This window comes from Vicia villosa, linkage group LG7 (assembly GCF_029867415.1).
Source record: "Vicia villosa cultivar HV-30 ecotype Madison, WI linkage group LG7, Vvil1.0, whole genome shotgun sequence".
NCBI classification, from domain to species: Eukaryota; Viridiplantae; Streptophyta; class Magnoliopsida; order Fabales; family Fabaceae; genus Vicia; species Vicia villosa.
Window position 1 is genome coordinate 62,411,647 of NC_081186.1, and position 17,304 is coordinate 62,428,950.

The 17,304-nt window shown below is 33.4% G+C and overlaps 1 protein-coding gene across 1 annotated transcript; it reads left to right on the forward strand.

The window, feature by feature from the left end:
• Positions 1 to 15,577: 15,577 nt before the first annotated feature.
• Positions 15,578 to 16,228, forward strand: LOC131617295 (protein PELPK1-like). Its single transcript, XM_058888614.1, has one exon. The coding sequence runs from the start codon at positions 15,630 to 15,632 to the stop codon at positions 16,044 to 16,046; it is 417 nt and encodes a 138-aa protein (XP_058744597.1). The 5' UTR covers positions 15,578 to 15,629; the 3' UTR covers positions 16,047 to 16,228.
• Positions 16,229 to 17,304: the final 1,076 nt, after the last annotated feature.

The following is a 17,304-nucleotide window of genomic DNA, read 5'->3' on the forward strand; positions in this document are numbered from 1 at the left end:
TTGAATACCTGCCCATTTCCCATGGTAGGGGAAATATCAGCAAAGGGGTGAGATATCTTACAATATAAAGCAATGCATGATAAATAATATAGGGGATATAGATCATACATAATTTTACCACTTCGCATCACATAACATCTTACAACAAGTTTCACCGCAAAACAACTTATCAATATAATACAACTTTCAAAACGACAACAGTGACATTAATCAATTAAGGCAACACATTCAAATTCATAATTATACTATCATCACATCACATCAAACATATCATCGTCTCAAAAATTCAAATCACATAATCAACATATGTAACAGCAACAATGTCAACAATCAATCATGACAATATATGCAATCCACAAGTAAGATTCCAACACATCACAAAAAACATCTCATCATCATAATCACAAACATTCAAAATGCAACTCAATATGCGACTTCATGTTATGCGTATGCATGTGGTACCATTTGGAGTAAACTCCTAACTTAAATATTTTCCATTGGACCAACTTAAACATTTGCCATATAGGTCAACTTAAACATTTGCCACTTGGGCCAACTTAAACATTTGCCACTTGGGCCAATTTAAACAATGCAATGAATGTGACTCAATGATGCACATCCACACTCACAACTTAACCAACATAAGCAACATAAACAACATAAACAACTTAAACGATTGCCATTTAGGCCAACTTAAACATCATAAATCCACATAAACAACATAACCAACATAACCAACATGCACAACATAACCAACATGCACAACATACCCAACTTAAAGGAATTAATCAACTTCTTTCTTATCAACACAATACATCTCAATACAACTTATCAACATTGACCATAGGGTCTTCAACAACAACGACAAATTCATCATGTTATAACAACAACAACAATTCAACATATTGCAACAACAACAACAAACATCAACATGTTACAACAACAACAATTCATCTTATTACCAACAACATTAACACATTCATCATATTCCTTACTTCAAGTAATCATCATAACACGTTATATTCAACTCCCTAATAAAGACATATTCATTGTTAATTCATCACATGGCATCATCGTCGACTCATACATATCAAATAAGCATAATTAATTGCATATAGCACACAACATCTTTATCAATTATGCATATCATCTCATACATCATTATCTCATCATAAGGAAGATACATATCATCATCTCAATAACATTGTATCGTCATTAAAAAAACATACATCAAGTTATACCGCAACATGATTATGTCAATTCATCACAAAGAGCATACTTCATATGTTAACACAACATAGTTCATCACTTAACCCTAATAAACATAATAGGAGAGTGAATTCTATGAATCATTTCATTGCGTTAGCTTTGAAACGCTTCGAACGGCGCATAAAACGGAGTTACAGATCAAAAGTTACACATATTTGAATTTTCCCAAATCTGCCTACAGTTCACGCCGCCACCCTGCAGTCGCGCCGCGAACCATAAGTCAGTAGCCCACCTTTCCAAAACTGACTCAGTTCCCGCCGCCACCACATGTTCGCGCTGCGAACGTAGTGCAGAAACATTCCCCTACACGAGCTCAACATAACACCCTTCTCATCCCAACACTCAAATCCATGTTCTAGCTCAAAATTGCACACGAAATTCACGAAATTCATCTTATTACCAACAACATCAACACATTCATCATATTCCTTACTTCAAGTAATCATCATAACACGTTATATTCAACTCCCTAATAAAGACATATTCATTGTTAATTCATCACATGGCATCATCGTCGACTCATACATATAAAATAAGCACAATTAATCGCATATAGCACACAACATCTTTATCAATTATGCATATCATCTCATACATCATTATCTCATCATAAGGAAGATACATATCATCATCTCAATAACATTGTATCGTCATTAAAAAAACATACATCAAGTTATACCGCAACATGATTATGTCAATTCATCACAAAGAGCATACTTCATATGTTAACACAACATAGTTCATCACTTAACCCTAATAAACATAATAGGAGAGTGAATTCTATGAATCATTTCATTGCGTTAGCTTTGAAACGCTTTGAACGGCGCATAAAACGGAGTTACGGATCAAAAGTTACACATATTTGAATTTTCCCAAATCTGCCTACAGTTCACGCCGCCACCCTGCAGTCGCGCCGCGAACCATAAGTCAGTAGCCCACCTTTCCAAAACTGACTCAGTTCCCGCCGCCACCACATGTTCGCGCTGCGAACGTAGTGCAGAAACATTCCCCTACACGAGCTCAACATAACACCCTTCTCATCCCAACACTCAAATCCATGTTCTAGCTCAAAATTGCACACGAAATTCACATACATATCATATATACAACTCATATGTACCACTAGCTTCACCAAAACCTCATTAATCATGCAAATTAATGAATTTCACCTAAATCCTAAAAGTTAGGTTTTCACATTCTTTCCACATAACATACTATAATTCAAAACCCACACATAGAATCATGGTAATAAACATTATAACATATCATTTCCATCAATACATACAACATTAATCGATTGATTTCACTCAAACCTAACAATTTCAACTCACACATCCATGGAGAATAACATACAATCTAACCCACCATCAACATCATCATGCCAACCCTTAGAGAGTAAGAACCTCACCCTTACCTTATCAAAAGCTTCACTTTCTTCAATGGAGTTCTTCCTCTTCGTGCCATAGCTTTCCTCTTTCTCCCCTTCTTTCTCTTCTTTCTCACAAAATGAGTTATGAGGCCAAACCTCTAAAACTCTAACTCTTACTATCCTTCTTTTCTTAATTGGGCTTAACCCACAATCCAATCTCTTTGTGTCATTTTTCTTTCACTTAGGTCCAATTCATAATATTCATCTAATTACTCAATTAAGCCAAATAACACACATAAATAAATAATCACATAACATAACGATTATTATTTCCAATAATATTCTACAACTACCATCGATCCATAACATAAATAATACCAACTCGTGATTGTATTTCTTCGATTAATCCGACCATAAACTTAACTGCTAAAATCAACATATTAATCCAATTACGCCTTTAGAATAATACCGATAAATTCTGACTTCAACTAATTCCAACGAATAAATCCTTGATCAATTTAATTAAATAATTAATTAAATTCTTGGTGTTATAAACCTCCCCCACTTAGAATATTTTCGTTCTCAAAAATCCATCCGACATAACTATCCTCAACTCTGCTTCCAACTCTCCGATCCTCAGTTGTGTTTGACAACACTTCGACTACCCAGAACAGCTCAATCTGACTTAAATTCAGCGTCAGTTATTCGACATCTCTACGACATACTCGTTGACAAATTACTAACCACCTCAGGAATCTCCCGGCTTATCAACACTTAAGGTAGTAACAACTTTAACACACTTTTACATGGAGATTCAATCTCACCTCATTAACTTAGCAACAGAGTCATCACTGCTCAACAATACCTTGACATGATTCTTAAGGTAGTAACACTCATAATTCTCATATACTTGGGTGTTCAACGCCACCCCATTATTGTATTAGCAACATTTTAACATCAAAACACATATGTGCTTTCATTCCCATAATTATACATGCCAATCTTCAACAAACACCAACAACTGTCTCTCCGCCTCATCATATCACTCTTATAACAACATCAATGTAGCCAGCATACCCAACTCAGTCATAGCACGAAGTATCACTCTTACTTATAGTAACCAATAACAATATTACGATAATAGAAACCAAATCACTATAACATCAACTTAACAAGATTACTCGACGAATACACCCAACTTCACCATCAACTAACAACTCTAATACTATCCTTATAAACTCGGCAAAAATACCATATTTCCGATACCTCGTTTTCATCTCAACAACCCACCAAATCAAAAATGCAGATCAAGACATATCATTCTCCGAGGCTTCCAATACCTAGTTCTTCACCTCTAACAAACACACACGCATAGCAACTGCGCCACCTTACAAATCCACTGCGCATCTCTGATAATCCATCTTAAGTCACTGTCCACGTTAAATCTCTCTGTCAATTACATGGTTCACAAGTCTTAATCTAGTTCAGACTTCCTTAAGCATCCATCACGAAATCGATACTCACTCGACATTCTCCATCCTTCACTTTGCGATGTTATCTCGCCTACAAACCAGCTCCATCGACTTGTTCATCACTCCTCAACTATTCATGGATACTTTTCCATTAATTCACACCAACTAGATATCTTCACGATATAACATTAATCACTTTACGCACTATCAAGCTAGCAAGATACGTCTATGCCATCCAATCACGATTTCGTCTACTATCAACAAGAGATTAAGAGTGATCAAGTCCTCAATTTGTCAATAGATAGCCGACAACCATAATGGAGTATAAACCATCATTACCAACATTAATAATGTTCTTTTCCAACTTGTACTTATATCACCAGAAGCATTATAATTCCATAATTCACTAATCTTCCAAAATCATCCGAAAAAGCTAACACTAACGTCTTGCAGCTACCTTCTTAAACACCTCTGACGATACATCAAAACAAAATTCATGTACACCATTATCAACACTTCATATTATTGAAATCATACCCCTCTCTTCGCATCTCCAACTCTTACTTGCACTTCAAAATGTTTCAACAACTTCGATAGCTTCTACCACTGTTTGAATCACTTACCAATAATCCTACAGCAAGGTCTATAACAGTACCTTACTTAATCACTGAACCAACATCGGTATCTTACGCAAGGCTACTCAACCAACAGCTTTACAGTCCATCAGTAGCGCTGGAACATCACAACTTCTAAATTCCACCTTCTAGAATTTATTCTTGTTACTTAACAGTTACCTTCAGAACACCCGTAACTTAAACCACACTTGCATATCACCAATCGCTACATTGCTCCTCATCCTTCGAGAAGTGAACATCAACAATTCCTGATCATCCTCTTCCTCAAGAGATTCCAACTTAACTAGCAACCACAATCTTAAGTTCCAAGTCACCTTCGATTCAGGAAACAACAAACTCCCTCGACACTTACACTGTCGCCAACAGCAGCATACTAACATCCTACAACTGAAACATATCCGAGAAGTATAGCTTTTCCCCCACTTAGCTTCAAACCAACTCCTGCAGACAACTGATCAGAAGAACAATAAGTACCGACAGTGTTTCACATACTCGTCGTGTACCGAGGAATAAACAACATTAGACAACATTGGCTGGACAGACCGACCTGCTATAATACCACTATGTAACACCCCAAATCCACCCCGCAATTATAAGCGAAAATCAGAGTGCATTTACAATTATTCATCAAACGATGGGATGTCACATTTCGACTTAACCAAATAAACATACTTATATTGCATTTAATAAAGATACATAGCATTCGGAAACATAACTTCCAACTTGAACTTAGAAACATCTTTCAATTCAACTTAAAAAAAATATCAACATAGAATACAACAATTAAACAATAACGACTAATCCCCCCGAGTGCTACGTATCAGAGCAATCGACACCAACTCAACTTGTCATAAAGCAACATAAAGACTTCACATAAATAACCTCGAACATCCACGGCTAATCTTGAATACCTGCCCATTTTCTATGGTAGGGGAAATATTAGCAAAAGTGTGACATATCTTACAATATAAAGGAATGCATGATAAATAATATAGGGGATATAGATCATACATAATTTCACCACTTCGCATCACATAACATCTTACAACAAGTTTCACCGCAAAATAACTTATCAATATAATACAACTTTTGAAACGGAAACAATAACATTAATCAATTAAGGCAACACATTCAAATTCACGAATATACTATCATCATGTCACATCAAACATATCATCGTCTCAACAATTCAAATCATATAATTAACATAGGTAACGACAACAATGTCAACAATCAATGATGACAATATATGCAACCCACAAGTAAGATTCCAACACATCACAACAAACATCTCATCATCATAATCACAAACATTCAAAGTGCAACTCAATATGCGACTTCATGTTATGCGTATGCATGTGGTACCATTTGGAGTAAACTTCCAACTTAAACATTTGCCATATAGGCCAACTTAAACATTTTCCACTTGGGCCAACTTAAACATTTTCCACTTGGGCCAACTTGAACATTTGCCACTTGGGCCAACTTAAATAATGCAATAAATGTGACTCAATGATGCACATCCACACTCACAACTTAAACAACATAAGCAACATAAACAACATAAACAACTTAACCAACTTAACCAACTTAAACGATTGCCTTTTAGGCCAACTTAAACATCATAAATCCACATAAACAACATAACCAACATCACCAACATGCATAACATAGCCAACTTGAACGACTTAATCAACTTCTTTCTTATCAACACAATACATCTCAATACAAATTATCAACATTGACCATAGGGTCTTCAACAACAATGATAAATTCATCATGTTATAGCAACAACAACAATTCAATATATTGCAACAACAACAACAAACATCAACATGTTACAACAACAACAACAACAATTCGTCTTATTACCAACAACATCGACACATTCATCTTATTCCATAATTCAAGAAATCATCATAACACGTTATATTCAACTCCCTAATAAAGACATATTCATTGTTAATTCATCACATGGCATCATCGTTGAGTCATACATATCAAATACGCACAATTAATCGCATATAGCATACATCTTTATCAATTATGCATATCATCTCATACATCATTATCTCATCATAAGGAAGGTACATATCATCATCTCAATAACATTGTATCGCCATAAGAAAAACATACATCAGCTTATACCGCAACATGATTATGTCAATTCATCGCTAAGAGCATACTTCATATGTTAACACAACATAGTTCACCACTTAATCCTAATAAACATAATAGTAGACTAAATCCTATGAATCATTTCATTGCATCATGTTATAGTTCATCGCGTTAGGTTTGCAACGCTCTGAATGACGCATAAAACGGAGTTACAGATCAAAAGTTACACACATTTGAATTTTCCCTAATCTACCTATAGTTCGCGCCGCCACCCTGCTGTCGCGCCGCGAACCGCAAGTCAGTAACCCACCTTTCCAAAACTGACTCAGTTTGCGCCACCACCACATGTTCGCGCCGCGAATGCAGTGCAGAAGCATTCCCCTCCACGAGCTCAGCATAACCCCCTTCTCATCCCAACACCCAAATCAATGTTCTAGCTCAAAATTGCACACGAAATTCATATACATATCATATATACAACTCATATGTACCACTAGCTTCACCAAAACCTCATTAATCATGCAAATCTATGAATTTCACCCAAATCCCAAAAGCTGGGTTTTCACATTCTTTCCACCAAACATGCTATAATTCAAAACCCACACATAGAATCATGGTAAGAAGCATTATAACATATCATTTCTATCAATACATACAACATTAACCGATTGATTTCACTCAAACCTAACAATTTCAACTAACACATCCATTGAGAATAACATACAATCTAACCCACCATAAACATCATCATGCCAACCCTTAGAGAGTAAGAACCCCACCCTTACCTTATCAAAAGCTTCACTTTCTTCAATGGAGTTCTTCCTCTTCATGCCATAACTTTCCTCTTTCTTCCCTTCTTTCTCTTCTTTCTCACAAAATGAGTTATGAGACCAAAACTCTAAAACCCTAACTCTTACTATCATTCTTTTCTTAATTGAGCTTAACCCACAATCCAATCTCTTTGTGCCATATTTCTTTCACTTAGGCTCAATTCATAATATTCCTCTAAATACTCAATTAAGCCAGATAACACACATAAATAAATAATCACATAACATAAAGATTATAATTTCCAATAATATTCCACAACTACCATCGATCCATAACATAAATTATACCAACTTGCGATTGTATTTCTCCGACTAATCCGACCATAAACTTAACTGCTCAAATCAACATATTAATCCAATTACGCCTTTAGAATAAATACCGATAAATTTCGACTTTAACTAATTCCAACGAATAAATCCTTGATCAATTTAATTAAATAATTAATTAAATTCGGGGCGTTACAATATGCCTCAAAGACTACAAGAAGTTTTGGGTAGTTAAGGTAGTTTCTTCCTAAGCTTATTCATATGCCATAAGAGCAATATTGTTTAAAAATAAATAAAGGGATTAAATCCCATATAAGAGTAGTTCATTTTTTTCAGAAATGCTAGCCACAAACATGTCAATATCCTTCATATTAGGATCCAATGCATCAGAGACGTAACAAATAAAATATGTAACTCTAATTTAGTTGTAGAATTCTAATTTTTACAGTGTAACATTAATATTTAACATTATATTCAATTTATGAAAAATCTCCCACCCATGTTGGCATATCTGTTTCCCTATAAAGCAAGGTTAGATTTTTTATATTTATATTCATGCCTAAATGTGAATAATATTGAATTTGCTAGGGTGAAAACATAAGTAGAAATTTCATGAACTTGCTAGGTTTATTTGATGAAAATTCAAATTAGGTTATATTTTGGATATTTATATCCATGCCTAATTGTGAAAAATATTAAACTAATATTTATTAACTTGAAAGAAATGAAATGTGTTAGTTTAACAAAAGTGAATGCATATATTATTGGTCAACTAGGTGTTAAGTTTGGTGATTTTTAACTTAGTTTACATGCTATCAAATTTTTATTTGCATATCATGAAAAAGAGTATAATTGAGAGACACATAAGATTCAATGGTTTAATGTATATGCTCAAATTGTTTTGATTTTCATATGTTGTTTTTGTATTGCAATATATGAAAACAACTGTAAAGAATTTGTTAGAAGAAATATTGTCGAATGAGTGATATTTTTTGGATTTTTCTGAGTATAATATTGAATTGTGATTTTCTTAGTATAATGGTAAATTTGTGATATGTGTATAAGTTCACTGGCGAAGTTTATGACACTATTGAATGGTGTTGTTTAAGTACTATCACACACTAACTAGTTTTTAGCTATTCAGTCCATGATGCTTTCAATTCCATGACAAGTTGTCACTAGTTTTTAAGCTTGTACTAACATATATGTGAAGTGAATGAAACCATGATATGTGTTTATATGAGATATGTTGCTTCTAGATAACCTATTATACTAGTTTTATACTTTTATTGATTAGAGATAAACATACATCATTTATTTACGAAGAAATAAGACTAATTTGGCATATCTTTGTGTGACTATTATATTTTCCTGATGAATGTTAACATTTCATACACTACCTAATTTGGACTATCCTTGTGTGACTATTGTATTTCAGATGGGACGAAGAAAGAAGACTAAAAAAGAAGCTCCTCACAAAGGAGACATGTTTACAAAGTAGGCGACAATTCCCATGCTTAACCACAATCAATTCCCATACAATTTTGCAGTAATTTTCACATTGCAAGGGTCGTAACCATCCAAAATCGAAAAATCATGTAGGAACAAAAGACTCTTTACTGTTGAAAGGGAAATATGATGCTTTGATTTAACTATGGATACTAGATACTAGATATTGGGCATGAGTTGCATAACCCGAAGAACAATACATCATATATATCATCAGAGAATTAGGCATTAATGCCATAAATACATTCCTTGGTAACTCATTCAAGCTTGTTGAAGATAATTTGGATCCGTTTGTTCAACACTTATTCATAACAACTTGTGATGTTGATAAAATTACAAGTGAGTATTTTCAAATAAGGAAAAACAGATGTGATGGGCGTCACCAACAATCCCATGTCATTCCTACGCCAAAACTTGACCCATGAAACAAAATTATAGGTGATTTTAATTTTGCACAACAACATACCCAAGAGCCACATATTCATTATCATAATGGATGTTTCCAAGTTGTTATGGTTCATCATCAAAGGAGGGGAAACAAATCTTTTTAAGCTAGTTTCAAATAAAATTTGTAATATCATCATGGGGATATGCTATGAGCTAACCTCTCTCTTTCTCTAAACTCATCATGAGGATATGTAAAATATTCCATGGATTGCAACATCAGAGCATGCTTTACAAACACTTGGGCGAATTGATATGTCATTCGAAGATGCATGGTTTATCTGGAAGGGGATCTACAATGGATGTAGCAGTAATGACCTATAATTCACGCATCTTAGATAATGGACCTTGTATCTAGGGGTGGAAAAGAGGACGGCCCACCCCGCTCTACCATATGCCCGCCAAAAAAAGAACGGGGCGGGCAAGTCTGCCAAATTGAGATGGGCCTAAAAACTTAGTCCGCCCCGCCAAGGTGGCGGGTTGGCGGGGTTTCCCGCTTATTTTTTTATAGTTTTTTCCATTTTTTTAAATATATTAATATACTTCTTTTACATTTTAATTAGATTTTTCACATATTTCTTAAAACAATTTTATATAAAGCATTTTTTAAAACATTTTACTTAAAAATATTGCATATATTCACAAATAAATGTATAAAGTAAAACCATCAAGAATTAGAATGAGTAGAATTAACTAAAAAAAAGCGGATTTTGACGGAGTGGCGGGCTTTGGCGGGCGGCGGATTTTGGCGGGGCGGACTTAGGTGAGCCGGGGGGCTATTATCTCAACCCAAACTGTTGTTTTTTGGTGCGTGTGCGGGTCGGCCCGGTGGACCAAGACCCGTTTTGCCACCCCTACTTGTATCTTATAGGATACATTGTGTATGACATGTTGGCCATTTCATTCGGAGGGGGTGCAACATCAAGGAGAGGATTAGAAAATGGAAGGAGAAGGATGGGAGAATTCGAAGGATGTAAATATGGAAGATGAAGGAGAAATGATTGAAAGCACACCAAAACATAATATATTTCAAAATTCCAATAATTTATTTTTTAGTCATTTAAGTTATACTTTTTCGTGTTATATTTTGTTTCGTGTCTTCTTTTAAATATGTTTACATTGTAGATTAGTTGTTGCATTTTATATTTGCTTTTATACTTTTTAGTTTATTTTCATGTTTTAATTTGGAATAAGTCTCTGATACTACGGATGACATGGTTTGATTTGATAGTCTGGTGCACAATTAGAAACTATTTAGGTTTTTGAAAATCAAGCAACTTGTATGATAGATAAATTTGTGTCAAATACTTTATTGTAAGGTTAATTTTACAGTTACCTTGAATATAAGCTTGATAATGAACCGGTTATTGTGCCAAAGGATAAATTCACATAAGTTATTAAATTTAGTATAAAAGAATCATCGTAGACCGTTCATTGATATTTGAGTTTCCATTGTTTACTATATTGAGATTCAGAGTTGTATGAACTCTGTTATTTGATTGAATGTTTGTTTAAATATAAAACATGTTTTATTTCATGGATATGATTATTTTGTTGATATTTTGAGAACTCACATGATCAAAAGACCAACATGTGAGCGAGAGATCCCTTATCTATCCTTTTAAGTAGAAAAATGGTAATTTTTGCATAAATATATAACTCAATGCCGAATAAGAAAAAAATTATTGTTCCTTGATGTTTAGGATAAGATATTATTTATTCCGATAATAGAGTAATAATTAAGTTGGGGAGATGAAAAAGGGAAAAGTTGCATTGTACAAAAAAGGTTGAGAATATTGGTGAAAAATTATGCGATAAAAGACAAAATTTCTTTTCTTGACAGTGAAAAAGAAAAAGAATGAAAAAGCAGGAAAAGTTAAGAAAGAAATTACAAATGATCTCTAGAAGAAAATAAAAATTGTGGCAAGATCGAAAGAGAAAAGAAAACAGAGTGGGAATAAATAATTTTTTTATATAATAATGCTCTCTTAACCCTAGGTTTTTACTACCTAGAATTTTTTTTAAGATTGATTACAATATAAGGAAAATATTAGTGATTCATGATTAATGGTATGTTTGTAATATATGTCCGATGAAAATCAAAATTGTCTTGTTGTGAAACTGAGCGAAACACTCACTTTGCTTGAGCGATACATGTTGTGAGGATGATGATTGATTTTTTTATTGAAGTATGCAATTTTATCATTTGATATAAAAACTCTTCCATAGGCATGCTTTGCATCCCTTATATCAATCATATTAGAATTTTCTTTGAAAAAATCATGCAAGTCTTAAAAGAATTGAGTTGAACACATATTTCTGATATGTACAAATCTAAATTGTTCAATATTGTGGGTAAATGATTATGTTTATTTTACCTCAAGAACTTTTATTTGAGGTAAAATAAAATCTTAATTTGAGGAGAGTTGGTAAGTGCATATTTTACTTGAAAATTGTTAAGAATGTAATTCTATGTGTCGAAATCATGTATGTGTCAAAATAGTTTAATTTGTGTCAAGTTGTATTAGATGTCGAAGTGTCGAAGCAAGTTGCTTCACATAGGATTTCGACTTAGACCAAAATAGGTATTTTGGGCTTTTGTATTTTTGGGCTTTGGCTTAGGGAGAAAACAACATAAAACTATAAATAGGAAGTAACCCCTATATTGCAAACACTTGTATTCACAAAATTTTGCAGTTGCAAAATAAATAAATTTTCCATAGTTTGTGGACAGAGAGAAACTCTACAGAAAATATTCTTATTCCTCCTCTTATTTTTTTTCAAACCCTTATTCACCTTTCTTCCCAAATTTTCTTTTTTCTTTCTTTCATTGTCATTGTGTAGCGTTAACGAATTACTCAAAGTTTTGAGTTTAATTCCAACATCTTGTGTCTAGAGCACTGGCTGAGTAATTCGTGGGAAGAAAATCACTATGATAATGAATCATCCGAATGAGCATTTTCCAGCGAGTCTCCCAATTCTGAAAGGGCCAGAATTATGAGAATAGGTGCAAGCAGATGAAGGCGGTTTTCTGTTATCAAGATCTTTGGGATCTTGTGAAAGAAGGAGTAACACTGCTTGCAAAAAAATGCAACAGATGGAGAAAAGGATGAAGAAAAAGAATTGAAGAAGAAGAATTATAAAGCAATCTTTGTAATTCATCAATGTGTTGATCCATATAATTTTGAGAAGCTGAGTGATGTTGAATTAGCGAAAAAAGCCTGAAAAATTTTGGAAAAGTCTTTTGGAGGCGTAGAAAAGGTGAAAGAGGTGAGGTTACAAACTCACAAAAGAACATATGAATTTCTTCAGATGGAAGAAAGTGAAAGCATAACTGCTTTCTTCACTAGGGTTATGAAACTAGTGAATCAAATCAAGGTATGTGGAGAAGTGTTGACATCAAGATCAGTTATTGCAAAGATCTTAAGGTCATTGACTCCAAAGTTCAACCATGTAGTGGTAGACATAGAAGAGTCGAAAGATTTGTTGACATTGACAAAAGAAGAGCTTCAAGGGATGCTTGAATCTCATGAACAAAGAATGGCTGAAAGAGTTGCAGGAAAATCGAAGAGTGATGTGGCTCTGTAGGCTCAGTCAGCAAAAGAAAATAAAGGAAAAGGAAATTGGAATGACAATAAAGGTAGAGGAGGCAAAAACAATTCGATTGGTTGAATCAGCAAGAGTGAAGTTGTGTTGACGACAACATACATTTTAAATAGATGTCTGACGAAGAATCTAGAAGGAATTACATCAGAAGAATGTTGGTCTGGTGTGACGCCTAGCTTGAGTCATATGAAGGTATTTAGATCTATAGCACCTAAACATGTGCCAGATCAGTTGAGAAGAAAACTTGATGAAAATTCGATTCAAATGATCCTAATCGGATATCATTCGACTAGAGGATACAAGTTATTCGACCCAGTGAACAAGCAAGTTGTGATCAGAAGGGACGTGATCATAAATGAACTTAAAGAATGGGATTAGACTGAGAATGTTAAGAAGGATTCAATGATTTTCTTTTGTGAAGAACCAGCAACTGAAGTCAAAAGAGAAGAAGTTCGACAAGAAGAAGTTAGAGGTAATGCAGGTCCAAAAAGACCTCAAAGAACTAGACACATGCTGCAAGAATGTGTGATTACATCAGACGAGCTCTTCTCTGCAGCAACCATTGATAAGTTCTCACTCATAAACACATATACTAAATTCAAGCATCTTTGGGGCATTTCAACAAACACCATGAATGCAACCTTAAAACAACCTAAACAAAAGAACAAAAGACATCATACCAAGGAAGAAAATAATATAATATTACCTAAAACCGAGAAAATGTAACACAAACCAAATATCTTAGACCTTTATCTTCTAATGGTGGAGGCTATCATGGAGGTCGTTTCTCATGTCTGATCCGCTTTGGGCCATTAGTTGGTGATGCTGGTTTTGGAGTTGCGAGCACTTGGTGGTTGTTGTCAGAAGGTAGGGAAACTATGATGAAGGTTGGAGGTAGAAAAGAGGGGTTGAGTATATATAGGTGTTTTTTGTGGAGGTGACAGATGGGGTTAGGGTGGGTTAGGTTTCAGTGGATGTAGGATGATGAGGACATCAGAATAGGGACGAAGGTGGTGGCAGATGAGGCATTTTTGGAAACAAAATAGAAGGGGAACAAATCTAGGGTTTCACTGGTTGAAAGGGGAGAAGACAAATTAGAACAAACAATCACCACAAAGATGAAGAAAAAACCAAAATAAGATGGAAGGAGAACCACCACAAAGAGGGAGGAGAAGCCCCAAATTATATGGGAAGCCCATAACCACCACTACCCCTCTTTGAGGGTGGGAGGAAGAAGAAAAGTTTTCGATTAACAGTTTTGAGGCAGAAGCAACTCATAAAAAACAAAGGAAATATGCTATTCAATTAATTCTTTGATTAACGACTGTAAGCCGGTTGAATTACATTTCTTAGCACTAATGAAAGCTCAATACACTAATCGGCCAACTCTTTGATTATTGGATAGTGGCCGGAACTAAAATATATAAACAAGTCTTGATGCATCAATTTTGAGGATATCTTATTTTTAATTTGATTTTATTTAATTTAGCTTCAAATAGTAAATTGACATTATTTCAATAAACATGTTTACAATTATTTTAAATTTATTTTCACACCACCTCATATATTGACATATACATAAATTATTTTTGTAAGTTCAATATTTATTAATAATTTTAGGTAGAAATTTTAAAAATCTCCATAAGCACTACATAAACCAAACTAAATTCATAATAAAATATATAAGACCAATTCATTAGTTCAACGTAAGCCGAATATAACCATATGTGTATTATTTAATATATTATATTTCTATTGAAGAGAAAGTTATGAGTAATGATTAAATCCTAAAGGATGCCCACAAGTAATCAAGGTGAACTGAATTAGATAAACTACTCGTGTACAAGTCCCACCGTTCAAATAGAAAAAGTTGCATCCAACATTTGAATATCACAAAAAAATATTAAAACACAAGAAGTTGAACTAACTAAAACTTGCAAAATCTCTTTTAGTTAGTTCTCCAAACCACCCTAACATGCTGGACCAATAACATCATGTTTCTCTTTTCTATATAAAACCAAACACTATACCTTTGCTTCTCATAAAACCTCAAACCAAATACTCTTTCTACAAATATACACCTCAATTAGCTCTTGCAATTCATCAAACCATGGCCTCAATGAAAACCTTCATCACATCTCTACTTCTTGTTGTTACCTTGGGAGGTATGAACATGAGTCTAGGAGCTCGCAATCTCTTGCAAACAACCTCTCCAAATTTTCCAAGTATTCCCAATTTGCCAAAGCCAACATTGTCACCTTTGCCTTCAATTCCAACAACATTACCACCTTTGCCTTCCATGCCAACACTGCCTCAAGGCAATGTTCCTCCATTGCCTACCACCACCATCCCTTCTATGCCTAAACTCACTATTCCACCACTTTCTAGCATTCCTATGAATCCCACACTCCCATCACTCAACCTTCCTCCACTCTCATCCACTTCACTTCCAAACCTTCCTACAATCTCAACCATTATCTCCTCCATCCCATTCTTCTCTCCCCCACCTTCAACCTCTTCCCCTTAAACACTCTTTCCTGTTATTGTGTAAGAAAGTATTGTTGGAGACCATGATGATAGTATCATTGTTATATGGTGTGTGAAGTCTATGTAATTTTTATTTCTATTTATAAATTTAGCATTATTTTTATATTCATTTTATCTTATAGATATTGAATTATTACACATTTAAATACATCTTTGTTGTCTTTCTTCTTCCTTTGAAGTCTTAATCTTATAATATCAAAGGATATAACTATCCTCTCATTATCTTTACATAAAGGTGAGAATCAGAGAAAGTGGAACAATAAGAGAAAGTGGAATAATAAGAGAAACTTTCTTTACAATTTAAGAATATTTAGAATAAAATATAATAGTAACGTGTTCAAAAATCAAATATATTGCACTGTTTTTATAAGATTAATAAATTAATAAATTGATCTCTTTTTCTTTAAAGAGACACCCTTATTTTTCCAACTATCTTATTATTTATTATTACATGAAGACGTCTTCGACATCCTAGAATTTAATTGCGTATCAATATTTTTATTTAATAAAGTAATAATATTTAATATTATCTTTTATTTTAATATTATTTTATTTTTTAAAAAATTAAAAATTTAAATTTATATATACTAAAATATCAGTACTCAACCATAAATATCAAATAATTTATCGTGGTATATTTTTATTTAATAAAGTAATAATATTTAATAGTATCTTTTATTTTAATATTATTTTATTTTTAAAAAAATTAAAAATTAAAAATATCTATACTAAAGTATTAGTACTCAACCATAAATATCAAATAATTTATCTTAGTATTATTTTTATTTTTTTCCAATATTTTTTTTAAAAAAAATAAATTTTGTTCATTTTATTTCACGCTCACCTTAATTTTATTTTCTTAATTTTTGGCATTTATCTTTAATAAATTTTAAATTCATTTATCTTTCAAATTAACAAATATTTCAACTCTCTAAATTGTTCGTTCTTTTTGTATTTGAATTATAAGTTATAAAGATGATAATAATATGTCGTGATGATAGCAAGCTGATGTGAGTCGTGATAATGTTTTTCACTTTTTTATATAGGCTAGAAAGCAGGGTGCTTTTAGCAATGGAATAATGTATTTGATATGGTTCCGATATAGGTCCATTAATGGGTTAGGTTCGATTGGGCCTCAGCCTGGTTTAAAATTTATCTAATCGTAAAAGAAATTTCTCTTCCCACCCTTACTATATGAGGCGCATCTTTGAAAATTTAAAAATACTTCTGGATAAATT

What these genes read in the sequence shown, in the direction of transcription:
- LOC131617295 (XM_058888614.1), top strand. Translation starts at nt 15,630, where the DNA reads ATGGCCTCAATGAAAACCTTCATCACATCTCTACTTCTTGTTGTTACC.